A 26,360-nucleotide genomic window follows, 5' to 3' on the forward strand; every position below is an offset into this window, starting at 1 on the left:
GCTTCAGTCCAGGGAACGAGGTGCAGACTTTGGCAGAGTTTTAATGGCAAAGTTGGCTGCAGCGACAGTGCCACGTGGGTGGGGGCCAGAAGCTGTGGTGGGCAAGGGGTCAGTGGGCAACAGGGCAGGGCCAGATCCCTGAAGAAGCAGCGAGCGAGGACTGGTGGGCGATGGTGGGCGGGCGGGCGCTACATGATGGAGCAGGCAGACAGTGGGTTCCGCACGTGGCAGGTGCACGCGGCCCCGCAGTACTGCCGGAAGGTCTGGTAGCAGCTGCCCTCAGGCTCGCCCCCCCACTGGCCACCGGACGGAGCGGTCAGTGCCTCGGGTGGCAGGCGGCTCAAGATGGACGTGTTGACGGCCAGCGCAGCCAGGCCGTAGTCAGTGAAGAGCACAGTCTCGCGGCGGCACGTGGGACAGGAGATGAACTTGTACTTGGGGCAAGACTCGTAGAGAATCTGCAAGCACTGCTCACACACAGAGTGCAGGCAGGACAGCACGCGGGGCCGCCGCTGCGTGACGTTGTACGTGTGCCCGCAGGTGGGGCACTCCAGAGGCTCTCCTGCAGCTGCTGCCGCTGCCGCGGAGGCCCCTGAGGCCGCAGGGCCAGGCCGAATCACGTACTGATTCACGATGACCTCGTCCGCCGGCGCCACTCGGGGGAAGCCCAGTTCTGCGCTGCCCTTGCGGGGCCGACGTGGCAGTGGCGGGGTGCAGGGCGCCCCTTCCAAGGCAGGCATGTCCCCCCCACAGGCCTGGTTGACGATGATCTCTGTGTCTGAGGGCCAGGCTCTCTTGGGTGCCAGAGTGGGGGTGGGCCGGGGTGCAGGTGGGAAGCAGGGGGCGGCCACCTGCAGCTCGGGGAACTTCTCAGGGTGGACCATCTTCATGGCCTCCATCTTGAGGATGACATGGGGGCCCTTCAGGCAGGACATGAGGAAGCCCGGCCAGCCACTGCCCACCTCGGGCCCAGGGTCAGCCGGCATCCGGCTGTCTCCAGTCAGACTGGGTGTTCGGGTGGGTGGGGGAGTTGGGTGGGGCCGGGGGGGAGGGGAGGGGGCAGCATCCTGGTCCCGCCAGGCCTGGTGGGGACCCTGGATGCCCTGTGGACTCCTGGGGGAGGCTGGCAAGAGCTTGGGGGGAAGGGCCCCCCCCAGTGGCCACAGTGGCTTCTCAGGTCCAGTCCGAGGAGGAGGAGGAAGGAGCGGGGGAGGAGGAGAGGAACAGGGGCAGGGGGGTGTGGGAGACTGCCCTGGGCTGGAGGTCGGGCCCAGGGGCTCACCCAGGGTCTCTGGCTGCTGAGGCTGGCGAGGGGGCGTTGGGGGGTGTCCCCCTGCAGCCGAGATCAGCCGTCCCGGGGCCGGGACATCCGGGCAGGCAGGGGCTAGGTGGGCCCCATGGCTCCAGGACAGGGCGCCCAGGGAAGGCAGCTAGCCTGAGCCCTGGCTGCAGAAGGACCCGGGCTGCAAGCTCGGCGGCGGCGGCGGCGGCGGCGGCGGGAGCAGAGGAGAGGCCTGCACCGGGCCCGAGCTGCAGGTGAGAGACAGCGTGAGGGCAGCGCCCGGGCCCACCCTCACCCTCACCCTCACCCTCACCCTCACCCTCACCCTCACCCTCACCCTGCACAAAAGACAGGGCGCCCGACCTCTGACCCTTACCCTCGCCAGACTCGGAACCCAGCCCCCTCCCCAGTCCCCGTTCCCGAGGCCCGACCTCTGCCTAGGAGTGGAGGCCGGCGAGCGGCGACCCCGCGCTGTCCCGCCCCGCTCGCACTCACCTGCCCCAGCCTGGCGTCCCCGGCCGGGCCGCGCGCCGCCGCCGCAGAGGTTGTCTCAAAGGCAGGCCTGGATGCGGCGCCCGCGCCTTGGCCCGGCGGCTCCGGCGGCTCTGGCGGCGACCTCGGGCGATGGCCGGGCCGCGGCGGCTCCCGGGGGCGTGGGGCGCGGGGCTCGGCTCGGCGCGGCGGCGGCGGCGGCGGCAGGTGCGTGCCGAGCGTGGCGCGCTCTGCGGCGGAGGCGCGGGGACCGCAGTGCGCGCGGCGCCCGCCCGCGCCCGCAGCGCCACCCCCCCGTCTGGGGACCCGCGCGGGGTCCGCGGGGCGGGGCCAGTCTCTCTGCCGCCCCTCGAGCCAACGCGGGCCTGGCGCCCGCTCTCGGGGTCGCCCTCCTCCTCCCTCCGCGGGCCGCGTGGGGGTCAGGATCCCCGCGGCGTGCCCCCTCCCTCCTCCCCTTTCCCCGTCCCCGTCTGGCTGAGCCTGGGTCCTAGTCAAGCCCCCCGCCTCAATTCTGGAAGGGAAAGCCTGCTTTGAGCTCTCACAATGCCAGAGGGAGGAAGGGGAGGAGAGAGCCCGGGGTTGGTCATGAAAGCTGGTTCCCAGGACCCCACCGTGGGACTGCCTTGTGTCCCCACCAGAGTCAGGGTCTCTGCTTGTCCTTCCACTGGGCCCCCAGTGGGAATGCCTCCAGGGTTTTCTGGATCACAGGTGCAGCAGGCTGTTTCCAGCGCTGGCAGGCTCACAGACCGCGATGTGACAGAAGAGGGTGAGCAGGGGCGGGCAAGCGACGACCAGAGGAGTGACAGGAGGGAGGAACGGTAGTTGGGAGAATGCTCCAAGGACAGGACAGTTGGACAGATGGGTGGTGTGAGGGGTAGGTGGAAGGTCAAACAGACAGCTGGACAGGCCGCCATGGGGCAGCTCAGGGAGGACACGCACCTACACAGGGTGGGGTGGCCCTTTCCGGCATCCCAGCAGGTCAGCACGTGTCCCGTTGTCACAGAGTTGTGTGCTAACCTGACCGCACCCAGCACAGAGGCCCCATTCCTTTCTGCTTCTTCCTCAGGCCAGGCTTCCCTGCCCCCCCTGTGATACACCCTCTGCCTGTGAGGAGCTCTCAGGTGAGAGGGAGGACAGAGGACATGCTGACAAATACAGGGCAAGGGACCAGGGCTGCATGGGCCTCCAGAGAGCCTTTCCCTAACCTGCCAGGGCCACCACGTGGCATGCTGGCACTCCTTTGATCAGCACTGGGCCATGCACCTAACCCTGGACAGTCCCAGCCCCTTCTGGCCACCGCTCCTCTGCTCTGTACAGGCCAGACTGCACCTGGCTATAGACCTAGCCCCAAGTCCTGCAGGCAGCAGAGCCTGGAAAGGTCGGCGTTCCTGATAAAGGGCCCCACGCGGGCAAAACAGGCTGGAGAGGCATCCGTGGCCCATAGGCCTTGACTTTGCCGCTCTTTGCGATCTCAGGCTAGCGCCTGCGCCTCAGTGTCCTCCACCATTCAGCGAGAGCATGTGTGCTAGTGAGCAGGTGCCCCGTGGGAGGGGCAGCGGGGTGCTTATGGGGCCCTGGTGCGAAGGCAGGGTAACTGCGGCAGCCCCGGCCAGGGGAGGACTGGGCGTCCAGCCTCGGCAAGGGCTTTACTCATCTCCCCACCAACTCCCGAGGCGCGTACCCAAGGTGGTACCGGCCACTAGGTCCCACCCCCTACCCGAGGCCCCGCCCCTAGAGCTGAAGTCCACCCAGTGCAAGGCTCCCGCCCAGAGCCCGCCCAAACCCACGCCTCCCGAGCCGGGCGGCTCAGAGCTGGTGCAGCCCAAGCCGGGTCCTGGACAGATGAGGCCAGCTGACCCCGAACCTGGTGTTTAGGAAAACCCTTGAGCGCAGAGGCTTCTGGGAAATATAGTTCCCACCGGGCGCACCTCCACCCCTGCCCTGTCAGGCCTGTTTTGCGCATGCGCCAGCCTCCTCTCAGCAAGGGGCAGAATCTGTAGGGGCTGTGGGCGGGGCTTCTGGCGCCTGCGCACTGGACCTCTGTTGTCCGCCTCCCAACTCCCGGTCTTTGGGCCTAATTCTCCGCACGTCTGGTGCCACATCGGTACTACTCATGTCCGGACCGGTCTGACCGGCCCCATGCAGGCCACTCCGGTCAGCTGGCCTCTGGGCCGTGTCTGATTTGATCCCGCCCTTCCTGGGGGTTCCCCCCGAGTGCCAAGGACTAGGGGTGCGTGTCCAGGCCACACCCTACTGTCCCGGTTGCCCCAAGCGGAGCTCACCGTGCCAGGCCCAAACCCAAGACCCCAGTGCTCACATCCACCCCCCACATACAGCGACCCTGTATGGCAGGTGCTATGTGCCACCTCACAGATGGAGGGGATGCGAGGGCCAAGGATGGGGACGCTGAGGGATCGGGGGCTTGTGGCCCACGAGGCCACCAACCAGAGGGAAACTGTAGTTTCAGAAATGAGCTAGAAACGTCACTTGTGTATGAAGCCCACGTCGCCAATCGTAAGATAAGTAAGTTTTATCGGCAAAGGTGTGTAAACCAAGCATTTCTTATCAGTTAAAAAAAACAGCAAACCTCCAAGCCGTGTGTTCGCAAACATCTTGGTCTCTGCCTGCGGGGTAGAGGCTTGGGTCACAGTGAGGACCTCTGCCCTCTGCTTCAAAGCAGAGGCTTTGAGACGTGTGAGTAATGGCTGGGCCCCCAGACCACCTGCAGGCCTGACCCCAGACTCGCCTCCTGTCCTGCGTTCCGGTGAGCTGCAGGTCCCTGGAGGGCCAGGACATGCCCCAGATGCATTGAGGCTGAATCACCCAGGCTGGCAATGTCCCTGGGAGGCCAGGCCGCAGTCAACGCCCATCCAAAAAAGGAAGGGTGGGTGGCCGCTGTGCTCCAGGAGCTGGGGCCTCCTGGGATCCTGGGAACCCCATCTTTGAGCCCCGCCCACAGCCCCACCCCTCCCCAGGAGGGAAAAGGCAGCTGCCAGTCGCTCAGCTCACAGGCACTGGGACCCGGCCCAGGGAACAAGAGGACAGCTTGCTGCCGTCACCACTTCAGGTGGGTCCTGGGCTGAGGGGCTTCCGCACCACCTGTAGGACCAGGTTAGCTGCATCTCCCAGGCCCCCACCCGACTCCCAGCTCCATCACAGGGCACTGTCTCTCAGGGAGGGCGGGGGACACCTGGGGGCAGCTAGGAGACGCTGGCCCTCACTCTCTCTACACTCCGCTACCTTGCACACGCACTGACACATAGGCCTCACACACACTCAGGCGCTTCCACAGCCTGGCTTTTCTTGGGTTCCCCTCCACTGAGCTGATTTTGTCTCCTCTGCCCACCCCTGCCAGGCCAAGCCATGGACCCCCCTGAGATGCTCATCAAGGACCCGTATGCCCACGTCAGCATCCCGAGGGCTCACCTGCGGCCCGAGCTGGGGCAGCAGCTGGAGGCGGCTCCATCCTCCTCGGAGTCGCAGCCTCTGCCCGTGGGGTCCTGCACCCTGGAGCCTACCGAGGAGGCCCCAGGGCCCAAGGGCGCCGAGGGGGCTGCCTCCATCCGGGGCCAGCAGGCCTGGCAGCAGCCCTGCACCCCCGACGGCAGTGGGCAGCAGCAGCAGCAGGCAGGACTGCCCTGCGCTGGCCTGCCGCCGGTGGGGCGCGGCGACGCCATTGCCCATCACTGCTGGTGCTGTCCCTGCTGCTCCTGCTGCCACTGCCCCCGCTTCTGCCGCTGCCACAGCTGCTGCTGTGTCATTTCCTAGCCTGGCCCCTGGGCCGCAGGGCCTGCTGCGGGACGGCCCCACATGGCAAGCCCGGGCCTCTGCTCAGGTGGCCACAGCAGTGCCCGGACAGTTGGAACAGCCACTGGCCTGTTGTCATGGGTGTTGGCCGCTCCCCACCCTGGACAGCGGCACCTACCCACCGAGAAGGCTGACAGCTCAGCCCCCGCCCCTGAAAACAGAGCCCTGGGCACTGGCCATGATGGCAGCACCGGGGACACCCTTGACCACCTCTTCAAGGCCCAGGGCCAGGCAATAAAGCAGAGCGAGCTTCGTCCCGGCCACTCTTCTCCTTTGCTGCTACCCGCTTCGGGAGGGTCCCAGGCTAGACGCCACCACAGGCTGCCAGCCTCTATGGGACATTCCGGGGTCGGGCAGCCTCATGACAACCTAACCTGCACTGCACTCTCAGGTTGGCCCAGAGGCTGTACAGGATGGCTGGTCAGGCCTGGGTTTGAGCTGCCCTGCATTCCCTGGGGCTGAGGGTGAGCCTGGGAGACAGGAGAGTCTGCGGGTCAGACAGCAGGAGCCTGCTGTGCCTGGAACCAGGAGTAGAGCCCGAGAGCGGCCTCCAGGAGGAGGACCGCGTTGGCAGCACAGTGGTGGGTGGGCCCAGCGCGGGCACGTTTCCAGGAGCGGGAGCCCAGGTGGCCAGCACCAAGCCCTGCCCGCCCGTGAGTCACTGCCCTGCCTCGGCCGGGGTGTTTTTCTGGTTTCCCACAGAACACCCAATTCCTGAACACCTGCTGTGTGCTGCTTCCCGCCGTCCTGCCTCTGGGGCCTGGGCTTCGTGGAGGTGGGCAGAGAAGGCGCCGGGCCAGACCCATCTCCCCCCGTCCGAGCAGCACAGCGCACCCGCGTCGGGGGCATGTGGGGAGCTGAGCCATTTGGCACGGGGGTGAGGCCGGGATGTCGGTGTGAAGACTGAGCAGCGAGGCCAGTACCAGGCACACTGATGTTTCCGGGACCGGGCAGAGAGAGCCAGAGGAGGAGGCCAAGCTGGCCCCGCAGGATGGACGGGTCCTGGTGCCAGCCCTCCCCCGACCCCCGGTGACTGGCCACACGGCAGGACTGGCCCCTGGGCGTGGGCAGGCGTGTCACCGGCCTGACTCCATGGGGCTCAGGCTCCCGGCCCTGCCCCATGACTGGCCCGCACAGGAAGATGACCCCACCCGGGCCAGCCACCAAAACCCATCTGACCAGTCCAGGAGGCGGGGGCCTGCCAGGATGGCAGGAGTAAGGAGGGGACCCTTTGGGCCTGGCTTCCTCTAGCGGGACTGAGAGGGTTCTGGGGTCCTGACCTCAACCCGACCCTTCCCAATACACCCCATTCTGCTATGTCACTGGGCTGGCCCCAAGGCTTTCACCAGGCAGATGCCAGGGGGAGATGGCCTCTGAGAAGGGCATCCGGAGCTGCCCACGGTGCCCTGCACCTCAGAGAGTTTCTGGGTGGTCTCTGTGTGAGTGCGGATCTCCACTCCTGTGCTTGAGGGCCTCCTTGGAGCCTTATGGGGCTGGCTTGTGATGGGAACATGACAGGCCCAGCCCAGACAGGGACAAAGGCAATGGGACAAATCAACATGGACACACACACTGTGCTCGAGCCACAGAGCAGAAGGACCCCGCAGAGCTCTGAGCTGGTGGGGGTCCTGGCAGGCTTCCTGGAGGAGGTGATGCTTGAACTAAGAGCTGAAGAACAGGCATCACCCAGGTCAAAGCCAAAAAGCTTTCCCATCATGAGGTGGGGGTGGAGTATGAGAGTGCGGGTGGGGTGGGGCAGGTCTGGGTGGACGAGGCAGGAAGATGGGCAAAGTTGAGTGGCAAAGCCAGGCCTGGGTGAGGGGTTAGTGGAGCCGGGTCTGCGCATGAAGGGGGCGGGGCAGGCAGAGTGGGGGGGGGGCCCTTATCTCCTCATGAGTTGGTGGTGCTGGTGGATCCAGTTGCAAGCTCTTTGTGGCTGAAAGGGGAGCCCACGCCTGCCCACAGCCACCACCTGCCTCCCTGCTGCCTGGTCCGTGGTAGGCCAGTAACGCGAGCCCCAAGGAGGGAGCCGCAGGGCGCCCTGGGTCCCCCCTACCCCCAGCCACCCTCTGGCTGGACATAGCCACCCAGCAGAGCGGATGCAGGTAAGAGAGGCCTGGGGCTCAGGCAGGCTGGGGTGGGTTTGGGCCTGGGATGGCACACGAGGGCCACAGAGAGAGACCAGACAGCTGCCACAGGGACCCAGGCTGTGCCCAGAGCCTGGTGTCCACCAGCCCACTGGCCACCACCCACCCTCCCGCGTCTGCAGAGGCCTGGGCTCCTGGGCTCCTGTCCTCCGGGGGGGCTTCTGGTGCTGAGGCCCCAACCATGCAGGACAAGCATGGGCAGCCTGGGATGGGTAGGCTGCAGCCCCCCTGCATGCCTCCCCCAGGATGCTGCCGCCAGAGGGTCCCCGGGCCTCCGAAGAGGGCACAGCCGCTGGGACCCAGCGAGGCGACTGCGTCATCTGCTACTCGGCCTATGACCTCACTGGGCACCTACCCCGCCGCCTCTACTGCGGCCACACCTTCTGCCAGGCGTGCGTGCGGCGGCTGGACACGCCAGCCCACGAGCAGCGCTGGATCCCCTGCCCGCAGTGCCGCCAGAGCACACCCACGCCCCGCGGAGGGGTGGCCATGCTGGACCTCGACCTGGCCGCCTTCCTGGCCGTCAGGGCTGAGCGGGAGCTGCCTCGCACCGAACCCCAGCCCCCCACGCCCCTCAAAGGCAGCACCGCCATCACTCAGCAGCCAGCCAGGCTTTGCCCCGCCTTGGGCCCCCAGCCCCACTTCCCCCAGCCCAGATGCTGCTGCTGGGACCCCCCGGGCAGCCCCGAGGCCTGAGCTCCGGCCGGTCTGCAGCACGCCTGCCCAGAACAGCCTGGCGGCAGAGCGTCCCGGGTGCCACTCCGCGTGTTCACCCCGGGGCCACAACCTAAGGTCGGGAGCCGTGTCCACAGTACCATAAGCCCCTGGAGGAGCTGCAACCCCAGCCAGGATCCCCAGGCCCCGCGCTGGTCTGTGTGCAGGGGAAGGGTGCTGCTGTCAGAGTCGCCTGCAAGCCCAGCCCGGGTCCAGACCCAGCTCAGAGGGTGGCTCCTGAAAGGGTCTGGGGCCCAGACCCCGGGGACTGGGCTGCAGGCCGGAGCGGCAGGGCCCGGCAGAAGCTGTTCCCGGTCCTGCGGGGGCAGGTCTCCCCTCCTCTACAGAACGGCTCAGAAGCGTGAGCCCGGAGGGAGGGAGGGCCTCTCCCTTCACCCCTGGCCTGTGAGGCAGCCCTGCGATGTTCGGGAGCTGTTTGGGGAGGGTCCCCCGCAGGCACAGTCACTGCTGCCACAGGTGTCCGAGGAGGTCCAGGCCCGGGGTGGGGGGACCTGCCTGAGGGGCTGCTCAGGACAGCCGCTCCCATGCCAGGCCCTCAGCTTCCTTCTGCCTCCCGGTGGCCACCAGACAGACCCTTCGGAGGGACCAGAGCACGTGCTGGAGACAGTGGACGCAGACCCCACCAATTGGGCTGCAGCATCCCCGCCCCCGCACAGGAAGGAGCCCCTGGGAGGGACCGCGGGGCCCGCCCCGGGCAGCGGGCGGCAGGGGCGGACAAGAGAATGTGCTGAGAGGACACTCAGAACCCTCCTCCTTCCCGGGGACAAAGTCCCCCTGCACCAGCGACCGGTGGGCAGCAAGCAGGGGGCCGGGAAGACCAGGCCTGACGGGGAGGGGCCGGCCCCAGCTGGGCAGCTCTTCCTCCCCACATCCCAGGCGCAGGAAGGGGACTGACCCCAATAAGAGGCACTCCACGAGCAAAGGGGCCGGTCAGGGCTCAGCTGGAGAGAGAACGGGATGGGCCGAGTCTCCTGGTCCAGGTGAGCCTGGGCAGTGGGCTGGGCAGCAATGTGGCCTGGGGGAGGAGCCTCGCCCACCCTCCCCCTTGCAGATGAAGGCATGACACCCGTGACCGTGACCATTGCTGGCCACCACTGGGGCTGAGCCCGCTGGGAGCTCTGCCAGGCCCAGCCCTGCCCCAAGCCCAGACCTGAACTGGATGACCTCAGGGGCTGTTGCCTTCCCCGCCTACCTGGTGCAAAGGGCTTCCCTCTGGCCATCTGACCGGGGTAGGAAAACCACAGTGAGGTCTGTAGAGCTCAGGGCAGACTTCCCAAGGGGTCCCCAGGCTGGCCAGCCAGAGCCCCAGCCTTGGGCAGGCAGCAGGCAGCATCCGGTAGTGTCACTGAGACATCCGTTCATGGAAGTCCAGCACTAAGGGCCACCTGCCCAGCCCCGCAACACCCCTGGGTGACAGTGGGGCCTGGACAAGGCAGGTACTGGGGCTGCAATGGTACCCCTCGGGGGCCTCGGCTCCTGGGTAAACATTAATGGGGCTCAGTACACAGCAGGTCATGTGTGCGCCCAGCGGATCTTTGACCTGCAGCTGCTCCTGGCCTGTGTCTCCTCCCCGAAGGTGCCCCTCACTACCCACACAGGTAGGAGCTTCTAGAACCAGGTGGGGACCCAGGACACTGGGGTCAGGGCTGGGTGACCTCCAGGCCCAGGGCTTAGGCGCCCCCCCCCCTCTAGGAGCTGAGGGTGAGAGAGCAGCTTGGGGGCAGCAGGAGGGAGTGGGGGCAGCAGGCTTCCCAGCTCCCGGGCCTTGGGCACTGGGAGCCGAGGTAGGGGGCTCGATGGGGGCTCCAGACCCAGCAGGCTGAGGAGGGAGCCTTGAGGTGGGGTGGGGGCGACCCAGCCCCCTGTCCTGCTCCCCATCACTGGAGGTGGGGCCCTTATCAAGCAGAGATGTTGCCGTTTGGTACCAAATGCCAAAGTCTAAGCCGCGACTGGCTGCAGTGGTCTCTGTGACACCTGATAGGAGAGGTCCCCGAGTCCCCGGCTCCCGGCCACTTCCGGCCACCCCCCAGCACCCTAGGCCGCCCACCAGGCCTTCTTCCAGCAGCGGAGCCAGGGCTCCCTCAACTCTGTCCCCCCAAACTGGACTGGGCTCACGTGACAGCCACTTGAGGTCACTGTAGCCATCCCCCTGCGGACGGAGGAAGGGGAAGGTCACCAAGGCCAACAGCGGGTGGGAAGGGAGGACAGCGGTGAGGTCTCAGGCCTGGGGACCCCAAGACCTGGCGGACAGGGGGAGGAGCTGTGTCTGAACTGCCCTTCCCCCAAGCAGATCTAGACTTGGGCCTGGGCCTGTCCCTGCCCAAAATCCATGCCGAATTCCCTCACCTGCGCCCAGGCCCCTCCTGCCACTCTGGACACAGTTGGCCTGGTGGACCAGAGGCTGGGAAATGCAGGTACCAGGAGCCCCGGGGTCCCGGAGCCTCGGCCTGCCTCCCTGCCCACCCACCTGGCCCCTGACCCATTGCTCTGGGGAAGCTGGGAGAGGGGCTCCAGCCCATCCGTCCCCAGGAGAGCCCAGGGGCCAGAACAGTGAGGGTCCCCCCTCCTTCCCACTCTTGTCCCTCACCCCAAGCCCCTGTGCCGCAGTCCCCCCACCCCCTTTTGCCGCCACCTAAAGGTGTCCAGGAAACAGCTAGGTTCCTGGCCCTACCTGACCCTGACCCCTGCAGGGACCTCCGGTTCTTCCCCCATCTTGGAAGATGGGGATGTGGACCCCTGGGCCCTCCCTCAGCTGAAGGACGCTGGCCAGTCCTGGAAAGGTAGGTCTGGAGAGGCTGGGTAACCGGACAAACGAGGCTCCGACTCGCCAGGGCGTGAGCGTGAGAGGCTTCTTGGGGAGAGAGAGCAAGGAGGGGGTTTGCCCCAACGGGCCCCACGGAAACCCGCCACGCAGACCACCGCCAGGGCGCCCTGGTCCCTCGGCTCAACGGCCTGCCCGCCCACCTGCTCCCCCTCCTCCCTGCTGCGGGCAGTGAGGCTCCCCGGAGGCCCGAAGGGGCTGTCTGCTTGGCCATTCTGCAAAGGAACAGAGGAGCGGGACCCTGGCCCTGTCCTGGGAGCGGGGAGAAGAGGAAGGGGCCTGGAAGGGGAGCCGGGGAGGGCAGGGTGGGGACTGGCTGAGGACAGCCCTGCCCTCTGTCCTCAGAGCTCAGCACGGCCGGCAGGGTGCTCCAGGTGGTTGCTGGCTTCCTCAAGGCCTGTGGGCTCCTGGGCAGCCTCTACCTCTTCATCTGCTCCCTGGACACCCTCAGCTCTGCCTTCCAGCTGCTGGGCAGTGAGTGACCGGCCAGGTGGCTGGGGGTGGGGCAGCCAGCCAACCCTCCCCAGCCTCAGGGCACCTGTCTCCCGGGCGTAGGCAAAGTAGCTGGAGACATCTTCAAGGACAACGTGGTGCTGTCCAACCCCGTGGCTGGACTGGTCATCGGCGTGCTGGTCACGGTCCTCGTGCAGAGCTCCAGCACGTCCTCCTCCATCGTGGTCAGCATGGTGGCCTCCAAGCGTGAGTGCCCCTCCCCCCCCCCCGGGATGGTGGTGGCGGGGCGAGGGGCGAGAGGCTGATGCAGCGCCCCTACAGTGCTGACCGTCCGGGCATCTGTGCCCGTCATCATGGGCGTCAACGTGGGCACATCCATCACCAGCACCCTGGTCTCGATGGCGCAGTCGGGGGACCGGGACGAGTTTCGGAGGTGAGTGAGGTGCGGGGGAGGGCAGGGGCTGGGGCTGAGGCTTCCGACCACCCAACTCCGTGTGGTCTCAGGGCCTTCGGCGGCTCAGCCGTGCACGGAGTCTTCAACTGGCTCACGGCGCTGATCCTGCTGCCGCTGGAGAGTGCCGCGGCCCCCCTGGAGAGGCTCAGCGCCCTGGCCCTGGGCGCTGCCAGCCTGCAGCGCGGGGGGCACGCGCCTGACATCCTCAAGGTGCTGACACGGCCGCTCACACGCCTCATCGTGCAGGTGAGGCCAGCCGCTGCAGGACCCACATGCCAGGCCTGGCGGGGAGGGGTTTCTTGGGGAGGTGGCGACAGCCGAGGCAGATCTGGGCAGGGCGTCGTCGGTTGGGGGAAGAGAGAGCGCAGTGGGCCGGGCTGCGGTCCTCGGAGCCCCCGGGGAGTCCAACACCAGACCCAGACTCCTCTGTCCCCCAGCTGGACGCTGATGTCATTACGGGCAGCGGCAGGGGCAACACTACCAACAGCAGCCTCATTAAGCGATGGTGTGGCACCAACGGGCAGACGGTGAGGTGCCTTTGACCCCTGACCTCCGACCCACTGAATTACCCGGTCCTGGCTACCCTGAGCCTGTCCTGAGCCCAACCCGCCTTGCCTCCCCAGACTGCAGGGAACCGCAGCAACTGTGGAGCGGCCGCTGGGGGCCCCTGCCCTGAGAGGGACAGCCCTGCCGCCGAGGAGCCGCTGCCCTGTGAGGCCCGGTGCCCACCCCTGCCCCGCCCCCGCCCCCCCCCCCGCACGCTGGCTGCCGCTCACCCACCCCTGCCCTGCCGCCAGGCCGCCACCTGTTCGAGGGCACAGCGCTCGCGGACCTGGCCGTGGGCTTCATCCTGCTGGCCGCCTCCCTGCTCGTGCTCTGCACCTGCCTCGTCCTCATCGTCAAGCTGCTCAACTCCACTCTGCGAGGCCGCATCGCCCAGGCCGTGAGGACCGTCATCAACGCCGGTGGGCCTCGAGGAGGCGGGGAGGGTGGGGGCGAGGAGGCCCGGCTGGGGCTGACCGGCTCCGCCTCCGCAGACTTCCCGTTCCCCCTGGGCTGGCTCAGCGGCTACCTGGCCATCCTCGCGGGCGCCGGCCTGACCTTCGTGCTGCAGAGCAGCAGCGTCTTCACCGCAGCCATCGTGCCGCTCATGGGTGAGCGCGCCGGGGGGCACCTGACCGAGGGGGCGGGGGCTCCGGGGCCCGTGACGACCCCCGGCTCCCCCAGGGGTCCGGGTGATCAGCCTGGAGCGGGCGTACCCCCTCTTCCTGGGCTCCAACATTGGCACCACCACCACGGCCCTGCTGGCTGCCCTGGCCAGCCCTTCGGATATGCTGATCAGCGCCGTCCAGGTACCGCCCTCCCGCACCCCTCCCCTGCCCCCAAGCCCCTCCCACTCCCAGCACAGGCCTGGGGCTTGCGCTCAGGCTCAGTCCCCTCCTGTCCAGCCCCGTGGGCCGGAGGTGGGAGGCCTGCCCTGGGTCCTCAGGCTCGAGCTCTCCTGGGCCCCACCTCTGACTGCCTGCTCAAACCTGCGGCCTCCTCATCTCCTGGGACCCCAGGGGCCCTGTGGGCATTTCTCAGGATCCCAGGCCTTCTCCTCTTCCCCTGCAACCTTATCATTTCCAGGATCCTGTAGTCCCAAGGTGCCTTCTCCTCCTTTCCAGCTGGCAGCTCCCCCCAAACCTCTCCCGAGGGACCACTGCATACTGCTGGCTGTGTCCCTTTGAGGCCTCCCGGCCCTCGGGGGGCCTCAAGCCCCTCTCTGCCAACACCTCTAGGATGTCCCCCACCCCCAGGCACCTAAACCCCACAGGTCTCTACATGGACGACTCACCGTCTTCCTCCGTGCACCCTTGCCCGGTCACAATTCTGCCTCCGGGACGCCTCCCCCAGCTGCGTACCCCACGCCCAGTCCCATTCAGTCCTGCGGATTCTCTCCAGATCATCCCCTGTGCTCCACTGCTTCTGTCCCAGCACCCTAACAGGTGCAGCTCCTGAAAGCCTGGATCTTGCTGGGCTGCTGCCCACAAGAAGAGATGAACCCCAGCCTTCCCCGACTCCCACCTGCTCTCTTGCCTTGGCTCTTTGTCCATTTAGAACCTCCCAGTGCAGGGCCCTGATCCACCCCCTCCAGGAAGCCCTCCGGACTGCACCCACCACACCGACTCCTCGACTTCTTCAGCAACCCCTGGAGGGAGTTGTGTTCCCTCCACGTGTGGCCCTGCAACTCCTCCTCACAGGAGCCAGGCCAGAGCCCAGGGCTGGGTGGCCAAACCCGCTCAGGGATGACATGAGCAGGGTCACCGTGGACGACGCGTTGGCAAGCTAAGCCAGCTCAGGGGAAGGTCGAATCCACGGGGTCATCATAGATGCAGCTACCACATGGGGATGCCGTACTAGGGTCCCAACCCTCAAAGTGTTGGGGGGTGCAGGAAGAGCGGGCCCAACACAGCTGGCCAGAATTTGCCCTCCCAGGCGGCTGTCTCGGCTAACAAGCAGGACCGCTTAGTGCCCTTTCTGCCAAGAAAGGGAGGGGCAGGCGTCCTGGGGAGTCTAGGGGACCCCGTACCACAGAGCCCAGGCTCCTGAACCCTGCCTGCCCTCCCTCCCTCCAGGTCGCCCTCATCCACTTCTTCTTCAACCTGGCTGGCATCCTGTTATGGTACGTGGTGCCCGTCCTCCGGCTGCCCATCCCACTGGCCAAGCGCTTTGGGGACCTGACTGCCCGCTACCGCTGGGTGGCCATCGCCTACCTGCTGCTCAGCTTCTTGCTGCTGCCGCTGGCCGCCTTCGGGCTCTCCCTGGCGGGGAGTACAGCGCTGGCTGCAGTTGGGGGGCCCCTGGTTGTGCTGGTGCTACTCACCATCCTGGTCGCCATCCTGCAGCGGCACCGGCCAGGCTGGCTGCCCCGCCGCCTGCGCTCCTGGGCCTGGCTGCCCCTGTGGCTCCGTTCTCTGGAGCCCTGGGACCGCCTGGTGAGCCACTGCTGCCCCTGCAAGGCCTGCAGCCCCCCTCAGGCTGCGGCCAAGGAGGCCCACTGCTACGAGAACCCCGAGGTCCTGGCCTCCCAGCAGTTGTGAAGGGCGGACGCCCCCAACCCCGTTGACCTCTGGGTGCCCTGAGGGATCCTAGTGGCTGCGGACATCTGCGTCACCTGGATCACCTTCTTCGCAAATAAACAAGCCTGTACCCAGGTGTGGGTGGTCTTCTCTCCCCAACCCCGGGCTGCATGGGCAGCGCCGTTGCTGCCCCCCAGCGGACACCCGGGGCCCGCGTTGAGCCCTCGTGGGAGCTGGCCTTCCCCGGAGGTGCGGCTACACAGCTGATCCCCGAGGCCCAAGCTGTGACTCTGTTTCTCTCCGCGGCCACCGGGGACAGAAGGCCCTAAGTAGTGGCCAATCCAGAGCGTGGAGACTTCCCGCAGCAAGAGGCTCAGGGTCCAGGGAGGCTGGAAGCGGCCGGGGCCTTCCCTGTGGGTGCAGGAGGGAAAGGGCGACCGGCTCCCACGCACCGCCGCCGCGGAGGACGCGCGCGGGCAGCTCCTGCGCCGTCCAGCCCCCCTGTCGGCGGTCGGGCTGGAGGACGTCACGTGGCCGCGGCAGGGCCCCGAGTTCCGCAGCTGCGTCGGGGAGTGGGGAGGGGACAGGTAGGACCGGGTGGCCCCAAGACCCCCTACTCCTCTCCGTCCCCGTTCTGCCTCCCTCTTTCCGCAGAGCGCGGCGCAGCGCTGCAGAGCACGGGGCTGCGGGGTGGCGCGTGGCCGGAGCGGGGGGGCGGGGGGGAGAAGGCCCTGCGGGGAGGGGAGTGGGCGGGCGCGGGGCTGCGGGCGGCGGGGGCCGGGGGCGGGGGCGGGCGCGGGGCAGGAGAGCCAGTGCGCGGTTTCCCGGGTCCGCCGGCCTACAGTTGGCCGGCCGCCAGGGGCGCCACCCCGCCGGCCTGGGCAAAGGGGGTGCTCAGTGCCCCCCACCCCAGGAAGTGGGTCCTGCCCGCGACGCCCGGCGCCGCTCGCACCTGGAGGCCCCCACCTACGCGAAACACCTCGGCCGCGAGGCGGTCGAAGGCCTCTGGGCCAGGTGCCCACCTGGGGGTGGAGCGTGCGGGAGGTGGCCGCTCCCCGCCCGCCCCTGCTCCTCCCCGCAGCGCAGCGGGTTTCCACACAGGACCGCTTTTGTCTGCCGGCCGGGCGGTAACCGGACACCCCTGCAGCCCAGGGCTGCCCACAACCCCAGCCCGACCTCACGCCTCCGCCATGAGAGGAGGGCATTGGCGGATCACGTCTCCCCCGCATAAGTCGCGCACGGAGAGGGGTGCGCACGCGCAGACCTGCGGGCCGCTCGGGGTCTGGTTTGCCCCGTTAGCTGCTGCGGCCAGTCGCCGCCTCCCGGTCCGGGGATGCTGCCCTGACGGGGGCCACCTTCCTTCCCTGGCCCCCAGGTTTACCTAGCCAGACCCGGGGGGGACAGGTGTGAATCGTCAGGAAGATGAGACCAGGGGACCCTAGGACCAATTATTGTCCATGATCATGTCCTTTCACTTCTTCTCAGGTCCCTCCGCCCCCCTCCGTGTCCCCTAGTCCCTCTCAGCCCCTCCAGGTCTCCTGTCCCCCACAACACGCTCCTAGGTCTCCTGAGCCTGGGGCTCACCCTGGCCTCGGAAGGAGCTAGCCACACGTTCTGAGAGCCACAGGGGCCTCACGGGAACAAGACCCCTGGGGCAGGCTCATTACCCCCTTTTGGCTTCCCCCCACTTTTTTAACCTCAGGACACACTTGTGGTTCTGACATCAACCTCACTCCCATGGAAGTCCCCTGAGGAGGGACTGGGCCTGGCTGCTTCCCTGGGGACATGGAGGGGGCAGCTCCCCCTCCCCATGGTGGGAAGGCAAGTGAGAGGGGAAGAAAGTACCCCATGCACCTCTCCTTCCGGGGGCGGGTGAGGCCGCCCACAAAGGCTGACTGCTGGGTCCTTTGAGGCCGTGAGGACTGTCTGCCTGCTGCTCCTGTCCGGCGGTAACGCACCCTCCCGCTGGGACCATGGCCACCGGTAAACAGAGCCGTCGTTGTGGATGCCTCGGACAGCTGCAGGCTGGGGCAGGAGGGCCAGGCGCCTAGCACTCCCACAGCCCCTGCCCACTCTGCCCTGCGTCCCGCTGGGCCACAGATCTGCACTGGGCCCAGACCGGCCCCCCAGCCCAACCTCTCCACCCTGCAGCAGGAACACCCTTGGCTGAGGGTGGGGACCTGCAGGGCTTCCCCCCGCCAGCCCTGGGCAGCAGTGGCAACTGTGGTCCTTGGCCGAGGGCCACGGGGAGCTTCCTGCTGTCTTGTTCCCAACCAGTGTTCACTTTGGGAGGGCAAGGTGGACAACCTGGTGCCACGGGGGGCTCTGGGGCTCACACCTGGGTGGGAGACACAACCTCTATTTTGTTACCTGTAAAGTAGGGGTGCCACGCTGAACTCCCAGCCCTGTGGGCACTGGTCACAGGAAACAGGGACCTTTGCCAGTGGGGATCTCAGCCAAGGGTGGGGGGCAAGGAGAGAAGGCTTTGACAAACATCTCGAAGAGCACCGCTCACTGGCTCACTTGGAGGAAAATCTGAGCTTCTCCCTTTCTCACCAATTTGTGGGTTTGTGACAACTCAATGCTACCAGGCCCCAGAGCCTCTCTGCTGCAAGGCCAGGGCCTTGCAGACTGCTGCTTGGGCAGCTAAGCTACCTTGCAGGGCACCGTGAGAACCCCAGATGCCAGGCAGTGACCCTGCACACCCCACATGCCACTGCCTGTGGCCAGCAGAAGCCGGGCCCACCTTCCTGGACTGGCGTGGAGGAGGGGACTGACCAGCACTTTGACATGCTGACTCACCCTCCAGGTCAGGACTGCAGCTGCAGACCACTCTCAGGGGATGGAAAGGCTAATCTCTATGCCAGCATGCTGCTTGCCCCAACGATTCCATCCACAGGTTAAGTATAGCATGACGTGTCCTAACGCTGCAGTATGCCATGATACCGTAGTGTCATGTATTACATAGTGAAGAGGGCAGCGCATTCTCTTTAGGTAGAAATAACCAGGTATTGCCCCCAACACCGTTGGGTTGGTGAGCAAAGGTGGGTAAAAACCGCACTGAGAAAATCAGAATCTAGAGAGGACCCAGTGGCCACGGCAATGGAGGCCGTCCAGGGCAGACGCAAGGGCGTAATTCCTGGTTTCTTAAATGTTACGAAAATATAATGCAAGTGTACTGGTTTTAAAAGGATTGATTAAAGGTGTGACCACGTGTAATTTAACTGTTTTTCCTTCATAAATTTTTCTTCCCCCTAAACAAAAATCAAGGACGAGTAAAAACATTTGTCCACCCAGGTGTACTGGTCCGTGGTTGCCCAGAGGCCTGGGCGCTGCCCTCGTCTCCACGCAGCTCCGTTCTCTCCTGGGGCCAAGGCCTCAAGGCGACAGGCGCAGGGCCAGCGCAGTCTCCACAACAAGCCGCTGCCAGGCAGGGCCCCCTCCCGCCCTGCCCTGCCCTGCCCTGCCCTGCCCTGCCCTGCCCTGCCCTGCCCTGCTCTCCCCTCCCCACCCCACCGGGCCCACCTCTCCCCTCCTCTGTCCCCTCTCCCCGGCCCGGCGCAGCGGCCCCACGTGCTCCCCCACCTGCTCGCGACGCGTGTGGACCAAGGAGAGGAGCAGGGAGCCACAAGGCCTCCGCCGCTCTGGGGGGAGGGCCCGACTCCACCGACACACCCGCCCCGCCTCCGCCTCCGCCTCCGCCGCCGCCGCCCCTTGGCCCCTGAGCCCCGTATGTCTCTGTTATGAACGGCCCCGCGCCGCTCCTCGGCTCGGAGACCCCGCAACCTGCGCTCGGCCGCCCTCGGGAGGGCGCAAGGTAGGCCCGGGCTTGTGCGCTCGCCCACGGGGCGCGCCCCGCCCGCCTTCCCCGGGCCTCGGGCCGGCCCTCCCCCGCCCTCCCCCCTTGGCCCCTCCCGAGCCCGCGCCCCCGCCCGCGTGGGTCCCCGCGGCACTGCGGCGGTTACCAGGACGCTGACCCAGCGCAGCCAATAGCGCCGGCCTGTCGGCGTGCTCTCCGGCGCCAACCAATGAAAGGACAAATCAATCATTTGAAACACCCAATGGACAGAGCACCGCAGAGCTAGGGGGGTATTTTGATAGGGAGAGCAGAGGCCGCGGCGGACCAATAAAGGGCCAGAGGCGTTGGGAAGGCGGGCGTTAGGGGGAGCGATTGACGGAACTGCAGCCAATCAAATGAGGACGCTTGCCAGCCTCGCTCTGGAAGCCCAATACGAGGCTGGCGGGGGCGGGAGCGGCGGGTATATAAGCACCGGCGGCGAGTCGGTTGTAGCACTCTGCGCGCCAGCTCTTCGGCTCTCGTTCTTGATCTGCCAGTGCAGCCGCCCCCCCCGTCGCCGCCGCCGCCGCCGCCGCCGCCATGAGGGAGATTGTGCACCTGCAGGCCGGCCAGTGCGGCAACCAGATCGGCGCCAAGGTGAGCGGGGGCGTCGGGGCCGGCGCAGGTCTTCCGGGCGGGGGGAGCGGGCGGCGGGAAAAATGGCGGCAGCGGGCGGGCGGCGGCGGCCCCGCATTGCGGCCCCGCGCGGCGCCCGAACCGGAGCCGGGGCGGGGGCGGCAGCGAGGGCCCTTGGGGACGGCCCGGCGGCGGCGGCGGCGGCGGCGGGGGAGGGGAGGGCTGCGCCGTCCGGGGTGGGGCCGGCTCCGGGCACCTCAGGCGTGACTCAGCCCCGGCCCGGCCCGCCCGCGTCTCCCGCAGTTTTGGGAAGTGATCAGCGATGAACATGGCATCGATCCTACTGGCACCTACCACGGGGACAGCGACCTGCAGCTGGAGCGGATCAACGTGTACTACAACGAGGCCACGGGTGAGACCCCGCGCCCTTTCCCCACCCCCCTGCCGCCCCGCGGCCCTCCCTTCGCTGACGCTCTCCCGCCCCCCAGGTGGCAAGTACGTGCCCCGCGCCGTGCTCGTGGACCTGGAGCCGGGCACCATGGACTCCGTGCGCTCGGGGCCCTTCGGGCAGATATTCAGGCCGGACAACTTCGTCTTCGGTGAGCCGCAGATCGGGCTGGCGGGTGGCTTGATAGCCAGGGCGGCTCAAAGGTCAAGGGGTGCCCAAGGTCACCACCTTTAGAACCGTAGAGCCGAGGTCCTGATTCACTCTGCACTCCCAGTAGAAGCGGGGTTCAAGGACACTCTCCTTCCCTCCCGAGTCACTCAATCCCCTCTCCTAAAGCGGCTTTGGGGGGAAGGCCCAGCTGTCCGCACGCGCGGAAGGAGCAGGCAGATGTAATCGGCCAGCCGTGCAGGCTGAGTCAGAGGCAGTGGCAGTTCATCTGCCCTTGGGAATTGGCGGAGGCTGCCCGTGGGAGCAGCTGGCTTGTTGTTCAACTACTTCAGCTTGAACTTTTGATTTTTAATCGGGTACGTCGTTACCTTATCAGTTTGGGGGTCCACTTGCTGTACCTGCGGTGGGGGGGGGGGTTGTGTGTCACCTCACGCCGTGTCATTTGGCCTTTTTGGCACGGGTGACCAGTGGTGACCACATGCCTGGCCGAAGAGTGACTGGCTGCTCTCTTTTGCAGGTCAGAGCGGTGCTGGGAACAACTGGGCCAAGGGGCACTACACAGAAGGTGCGGAGCTGGTGGACTCGGTGCTGGATGTTGTGAGGAAGGAGGCGGAGAGCTGTGACTGCCTGCAGGGCTTCCAGCTGACCCACTCGCTGGGGGGCGGCACCGGCTCCGGGATGGGCACCCTCCTCATCAGCAAGATCCGCGAGGAGTACCCCGACCGCATCATGAACACCTTCAGCGTGGTGCCCTCGCCCAAGGTGTCGGACACTGTGGTGGAGCCCTACAACGCCACCCTCTCCGTCCACCAGCTCGTAGAAAACACAGACGAGACCTACTGCATTGACAACGAGGCTCTCTATGACATCTGCTTCCGCACCTTGAAGCTGACCACGCCCACCTATGGTGACCTGAACCACCTAGTGTCGGCCACCATGAGTGGGGTCACCACCTGCCTGCGCTTCCCAGGCCAGCTCAATGCTGACCTGCGAAAGCTGGCTGTCAATATGGTCCCCTTCCCCCGTCTGCACTTCTTCATGCCCGGCTTCGCCCCACTGACCAGCCGGGGCAGCCAGCAGTACCGGGCGCTGACAGTGCCCGAGCTCACCCAGCAGATGTTTGATGCCAAGAACATGATGGCGGCCTGCGACCCCCGCCACGGGCGCTACCTGACCGTGGCCGCCGTGTTCCGGGGCCGCATGTCCATGAAGGAGGTGGACGAGCAGATGCTCAACGTCCAGAACAAGAACAGCAGCTACTTCGTGGAGTGGATCCCCAACAACGTGAAGACGGCCGTGTGCGACATCCCACCCCGGGGGCTAAAAATGTCTGCCACCTTCATCGGCAACAGCACGGCCATCCAGGAGCTGTTCAAGCGCATCTCGGAGCAGTTCACAGCCATGTTCCGCCGCAAGGCCTTCCTGCACTGGTACACGGGCGAGGGCATGGACGAGATGGAGTTCACCGAGGCCGAGAGCAACATGAACGACCTGGTGTCCGAGTACCAGCAGTACCAGGACGCCACGGCCGAGGAGGAGGGGGAGTTTGAGGAGGAGGCAGAGGAGGAGGTGGCCTAGGGCTGTGCGGTACCGGGTAAAGCGTGGAAGCCGTGGGAACTCTTTATTCACTCACAGCCTGTTCTCTGATAGCCCCGTCTTACTGTGCGTGTATTTGTTCTTCTTGTCTTGACATCACGTGCTGTACAGATACCACCATTAAAGCGTTTTCATAGTGTCTGGCTGCGCCTCTCCAGTTCCTTCTGATAGGCCTTGCGGGTGCTGTTGCCGAACGTCAGTGCGTAGTTGTCCTGCGTGGCTGCGAGGGGCACCACTGCAGCTGAGCCCTTGGGCTCGCCACGTGCGCAGGGTGAGCGCGCGAGTGGCTGCTGGAGGGGTCAGCTCGGCCTGCGAACACGCAGACTCTTGGGAGCTTGGGGCTGCCCTGGGCACCTGCCTCCTGAAGGCGGGTCCGGCCTGTGCACAGGAAACCTCTAGAAAGCCAGCGTGGAGGCAGCTGGCCTCTGACTTTTAGTGTCAGGGCTGTGAAACCCTTCTACACTGGGGAAGAGGGGACATTGGGTAGTCCTGCCCCAAGGGAAACTTGTGGTCACACAGCTGGCCTTCTGCCTGAGGTTCAGCGCGGGTAATGGGGCCCAGCCCCGGACGCCTCCCCACTGACCTGTCACCATGACCTTGTCTGGGATGGGGCCGGCAGCCTACTGCACTCACATGGTATGAACCCCATGTAGGAAGGTATCCGGCCTTGGCTTCTGTAGATGGTGTTGCTAGGCCACTGCGCTCTGGGCAGCCTCTCGCCCGGGGCACGGATGGGATTTCTGAGCAGGAACTGCGGAAACAGGCAGGCGCTGCCATGTGCTGCCACCCCCAACCGGTAACCAGTGAGCAGAATGTCCCGGTGGGTGCAAGGCTGACATTCTCCTGGGAATGAGTGGCTCGGGGTCTTTCCCCGTCTGTCCACAACACTCCGGAGCAGGGAACCAAGACCTAGTCAGAAGGACGTTTGGGGGGTGGGGGCGGGCGGAGGGGGAGCAGCCTCTTTGGGCCAGGCAGAGCCCCCTCCCTCCAGGGAAGCCAGAGCGTGGAGACCGCCGTGACTCGCCCAGGGATGGTGTCCGCATACCTGGCTCTTGTCGAACTCATCAGCGGCCTGTGCGGCCCCATCGCGAAAATTCATCCCTATCACCCAGGCAAACCGAGGGACAAAGCCAGCATAACCTGGGGAAGGAGGAGCCAGGGTCCCGCTCCCAATCATGTCCATCTTCCCCTCGCCCGGGCATTTGCACCTGCTCCCAGGGGGGTTAGGGAAGTGTGTCTGGACTCCTCTCTCTCCCTAAACAGACAGGAATGGGCCAGCAGGAGCTCCCAGTCTTGGGAAGGGCCCATGGGCAGCCTCCTCACTTGCTCTCCCCAGGTCCTGCCTGGGCCCTTGGATCCTTGCGGGGGCGTGTCGTGCCCCGGCCCCAGGCACCCACCTGAGATGGCCTTGCGCTGGATCAGGTTGGGGTGGTCCAGCTGGGGCAGCCTGTGGAAGCTGCCCACATGTAGTGTCTCCTGCTGGTGCACTGGGGGCGGGCACTCTTCCCTCCTGCAGGGGCACAGCTGGAATGGGGAGGGGCAAGTCGGCGCCCCAGCCCCCGCCCGGCTCTGGCTGGGGTGAGGCTTGATCGCAGTGCTCCCGACGTGTCTCTCAATTACCTGGTACCGCGTGGGGGCCTCACGGGCAGGGGTGGCGCTCTTCCAGGCCTCTTCCCCTAATGCCAACCGCAGGCCCGGGTGTCCAAGGTCCCTGGAGTCCCCCTTCCTGCCCGATGGGCACGGGGAGTAGGGGGGGTAGGGCATGAAGCCTGCAGGCAGTGGGACTTGCCTGGATAGATTCTCTCCTCCCAGCGGCCCCTGGGCGTCCACCTCCCGGGGTGGGAACTGGCCCGGGATCTCAGAGTTCTTGTAGGGCTTCAGACCTGTATGGACAGGGCAGCCTTGAGCCACAGCGGGCACGGGGCGTCCCCGGGGCTGCAGGGCCGGTGGGCGGGCGGCGGCTTACTGGTGTACTGGGAGACATAGGGCTCTGTCAGTTCACGGCAGGGCGTAAAAGGCGGCTTGGACTTGCTGAAGTCCTCGATGAACTTGGGCTTGGCTATGGGGGACAGCACGGAGCACGGGCTCTTCTGCACGCTGGCGTCCGTGAGCAGCTGCGCCGTGGTGCGCCCATAGGTGTTCCCCACCTGGTAGCGCAGCTGCGGGTAGAAGCCGGCATAGCTGTGGAGGAGAGAGGAGCAGGTGTGGATCCAGCCTACCGGCCACAGGCAAGATCCTCAACCCCGCCTACAGAATGGGGTCACAGCAGCACCTGCCGTCCGGGGCTCTTGGGGCTTGAATGGGCAGCACAGGCCAAGCACTGAGAACAGGGCTGGCCCACGGGAGGGGAGCTCTGTCATCACCACCATCGGGGTGCCATCCACCCAGCCATCTTCCAACAACAAGGATCTTAAAGATGAGGGAACGGGGAGCTCTGCCTGCCGCAAAGCATTGCAGGGGTGGTGACAGGGTCTGGGCCTCGGGCTGAGGCACAGGGGAGCCCACTATACACGAGTCGGTCCCGCCAGGAAGGTATGGTGGGCATTGGGCCCAGATGGTGGCCACCCGGGAGACTGGCGGTTGAGCCGAGCGTCATTGAGGCCTGTGGGGAAGTGGTGTGGGCACCATGGCTAAGCCCTGAGGGGCAGCTGGTGTCCAGTGCTGCCCGGGGGCCTGTGTAGCATCCGAAGGGTGTGCGTTGCTTTCCTCTTAAAAACTGCTCAAGAGAATGCAGGTTTGTCAGTCAACAAGCTGAGCGAGGCTGGGGCTGAAGGTGAGAGCCTCTTCAGTGTCACCAGAGTTGGGTCTGGTTCTTCCCAGCCTTTTCCTTGTACGTGGTCTGAGTGTGTGTTGGTGCGCACACACACTCTGGAGGCCTGTTTCTATTCTTATTTATTAGGTTGTGCCGCACAGCATGCAGGATCTTAGTTCCCTGACCAGGGATCCAACCCGTGGCCCTTGCAGTGGAAGCTCAGAGTCTTAAACGCTGGACTGCCAGGGAAGTCCCCCGTTTCTGTTGTTGACATGCGGGACACCTAGCAAGGTGGCCTGGCATCGGTGCCCATCAGTTTACTCCGGATGCTCCTCTCCTCTTTATGTTTTTAATTTTTTTTTTTTGGCCGTGCAGCATGCAGGAACTTAGTTCCCCAACCAGGGATGGAACCTGTGCCCCCTGCAGTGGAAGTGCAGAGTCCTAACCACTGGACCGCCAGGGAAGTCCCCAGCTCATCTCCTCTTTAAAGCGCGGAGTGCTCTATGGAAGGAGAGGCCAGCCTCCCCAGCTGTCGCACCGTCCCCAGTTTCTGCTCTCGACAGACGTGCTGGCCACCTGGGACGGCTGCACCAGCAGGGCAGGTTGGCCGGGCCCTCTCGAACTCGCCCCAGCCCTCCTGCCCGGCCCCTCCGGCCCTCGGCCTCACTCCCATTTCCCTGGCCTTCCGGGTCCCCAGGCTCCTGCTTAAGGGCCCCACCCTCTGGCCTCAGCTTCCCGGAGACCCAGCTCTGGGACTCCCCTCACAGCCGAGCAACCTTCAGCCCTTAGGCCCCGGCCCTGCTCCCCCGTCCTCGGGGACCCCAGCCTCCCCCCAGGGCTCTGGCACTTACCCAGGGATGTAGTGAGGTTCCGGCGAGAAGAGGTTGTGCTTCTGAGTAGCTGTCATCGCGCCTCAGCTCTGCCTGGGCTGCCTTCAGCCCCTCGCATGCCTGCACCTGGCTCCTTCCAGAGAGGAGTCCTTGTTGCCTGGCAACCTTTGTGAAGAGGCCCGGCATTGGCATTGTTGGGCAGCACCTGGGCCAGGCCCCTTTCCACACCCTGTGAGTACTCCCGTTTTATGGGAGGCCCGGGGAGGCGTCTCACTGAGGACAGACCTAGAGCTTGGAAAATGGGGACTGTAATTGCAGCTGAGTCGGTCCTGCTAGGTAGTGAGAGGCAGGGTTGGGTTTGAACGCTTGCTACCCACAGGAGGCCTACGTAGCCAACTGAAGGACAGCCTCCCAGGGTGAGGCTAAGGGAGCCCCACCCCGAGCCCCCTCCTCAGATGCAAGGCCCTGGACGCTTTGGAGGCATTGCCACAAGGTTCCTGAGCCGGGGAGCTGCTGGGACTCTGTCCTGGAGGGTCTTTCCTCTGGAGCTGGGCACTATTTTCCATTTTAAAGAAATCCTGATCTGTGTGTGTATGTAGGGAGGACTTTCTAACCATAAAAACGAAGAAAAATGTCATAAAGGGAACGATTAGCAGGTTCAAGTACGTGTCAAAAAAACAGTATAAACAATACTAAAAGGCAGATGACCAACTGGGGAAAAAGTTTGCAACAAGTGTTATGTGCAGATGTGATATCAGTGGAAACAACCTTACAAAACAAACCTATGAAAAATTAACACCCCAATAGAAAAATACATGTGAAATGTGCCCATAGTCAATGAGGGCAGAGCCTCAGTCACACAAATGCTGATGAAACGCTGATGCTGGCAGTTTCTGACG

The 26,360-nt window shown here is 65.7% G+C and overlaps 7 protein-coding genes across 12 annotated transcripts; 4 read left to right on the plus strand and 3 right to left on the minus strand.

Moving 5' to 3' along the window:
• Positions 1-25: 25 nt before the first annotated feature.
• On the minus strand, positions 26-986 carry RNF208 (ring finger protein 208; the record flags this gene model as incomplete). The annotated part of the gene is made up of 1 exon (XM_082402751.1): positions 26-986. One exon carries the CDS (start codon positions 984-986, stop codon positions 189-191), a length of 798 nt encoding a protein of 265 aa, XP_082258877.1. The 3' UTR covers positions 26-188.
• Positions 987-1,415: 429 nt separating this feature from the next.
• On the minus strand, positions 1,416-2,744 carry LOC309632812 (uncharacterized protein; the record flags this gene model as incomplete). The annotated part of the gene is made up of 3 exons (XM_082400648.1): positions 1,416-1,530; positions 1,778-2,072; positions 2,714-2,744. 3 exons carry the CDS (start codon positions 2,742-2,744, stop codon positions 1,431-1,433), a joined length of 426 nt encoding a protein of 141 aa, XP_082256774.1. The 3' UTR covers positions 1,416-1,430.
• On the plus strand, positions 1,472-5,834 carry CYSRT1 (cysteine rich tail 1). 4 transcript variants are annotated; one of them, XM_082402757.1, is made up of 4 exons: positions 1,480-1,536; positions 2,483-2,540; positions 4,750-4,841; positions 5,130-5,834. In XM_082402757.1, exon 4 carries the CDS (start codon positions 5,138-5,140, stop codon positions 5,540-5,542), a length of 405 nt encoding a protein of 134 aa, XP_082258883.1. In that variant the 5' UTR covers positions 1,480-1,536; positions 2,483-2,540; positions 4,750-4,841; positions 5,130-5,137; the 3' UTR covers positions 5,543-5,834. The 4 variants fall into 4 exon arrangements, with proteins under 4 accessions (XP_082258880.1, XP_082258883.1, XP_082258882.1 ...); XM_082402754.1 differs by lacking the exon at positions 2,483-2,540 and having other exon boundaries at positions 1,472-1,536; XM_082402755.1 differs by lacking the exon at positions 1,480-1,536 and having other exon boundaries at positions 2,080-4,297.
• Positions 5,835-5,987: 153 nt separating this feature from the next.
• Positions 5,988-8,452, plus strand: RNF224 (ring finger protein 224). 2 transcript variants are annotated; one of them, XM_082402753.1, is made up of 2 exons: positions 5,988-7,686; positions 7,974-8,452. In XM_082402753.1, the coding sequence occupies exon 2, from the start codon at positions 7,975-7,977 to the stop codon at positions 8,422-8,424; it is 450 nt and encodes a 149-aa protein (XP_082258879.1). In that variant the 5' UTR covers positions 5,988-7,686; position 7,974; the 3' UTR covers positions 8,425-8,452. The 2 variants fall into 2 exon arrangements, with proteins under 2 accessions (XP_082258879.1, XP_082258878.1); XM_082402752.1 differs by having other exon boundaries at positions 5,988-6,796.
• Positions 8,453-9,472: 1,020 nt separating this feature from the next.
• SLC34A3 (solute carrier family 34 member 3) lies at positions 9,473-15,387 on the plus strand. Its single transcript, XM_082402735.1, is given in 16 exon segments — positions 9,473-10,016; positions 10,019-10,040; positions 10,043-10,061; positions 10,754-10,778; positions 10,781-10,877; positions 11,154-11,243; positions 11,630-11,758; positions 11,840-11,983; positions 12,059-12,170; positions 12,242-12,437; positions 12,629-12,718; positions 12,815-12,902; positions 12,989-13,156; positions 13,229-13,345; positions 13,419-13,543; positions 14,810-15,387. Coding segments are annotated over 16 exon segments (1,950 nt in total). The 5' UTR covers positions 9,473-9,953; the 3' UTR covers positions 15,275-15,387.
• Positions 15,388-19,534: 4,147 nt separating this feature from the next.
• TUBB4B (tubulin beta 4B class IVb) lies at positions 19,535-22,018 on the plus strand. Its single transcript, XM_082402746.1, has 4 exons — positions 19,535-19,688; positions 19,971-20,079; positions 20,156-20,266; positions 20,801-22,018. Exons 1-4 carry the CDS (start codon positions 19,632-19,634, stop codon positions 21,859-21,861), a joined length of 1,338 nt encoding a protein of 445 aa, XP_082258872.1. The 5' UTR covers positions 19,535-19,631; the 3' UTR covers positions 21,862-22,018.
• CIMIP2A (ciliary microtubule inner protein 2A) lies at positions 22,011-25,538 on the minus strand (the record flags this gene model as incomplete). 2 transcript variants are annotated; one of them, XM_082402750.1, is made up of 7 exons in its annotated part: positions 22,011-22,099; positions 22,513-22,630; positions 22,925-23,019; positions 23,277-23,358; positions 23,500-23,762; positions 23,846-24,060; positions 25,483-25,538. In XM_082402750.1, 7 exons carry the CDS (start codon positions 25,536-25,538, stop codon positions 22,011-22,013), a joined length of 918 nt encoding a protein of 305 aa, XP_082258876.1. The 2 variants fall into 2 exon arrangements, with proteins under 2 accessions (XP_082258876.1, XP_082258875.1); XM_082402749.1 differs by having other exon boundaries at positions 23,277-23,403.
• Between the last annotated feature and the right edge of the window lie 822 nt (positions 25,539-26,360).

The sequence above is a fragment of the Balaenoptera borealis genome, assembly GCF_965194805.1.
Source record: "Balaenoptera borealis genome assembly, chromosome: 8".
Lineage (NCBI taxonomy): Eukaryota > Metazoa > Chordata > Mammalia > Artiodactyla > Balaenopteridae > Balaenoptera > Balaenoptera borealis.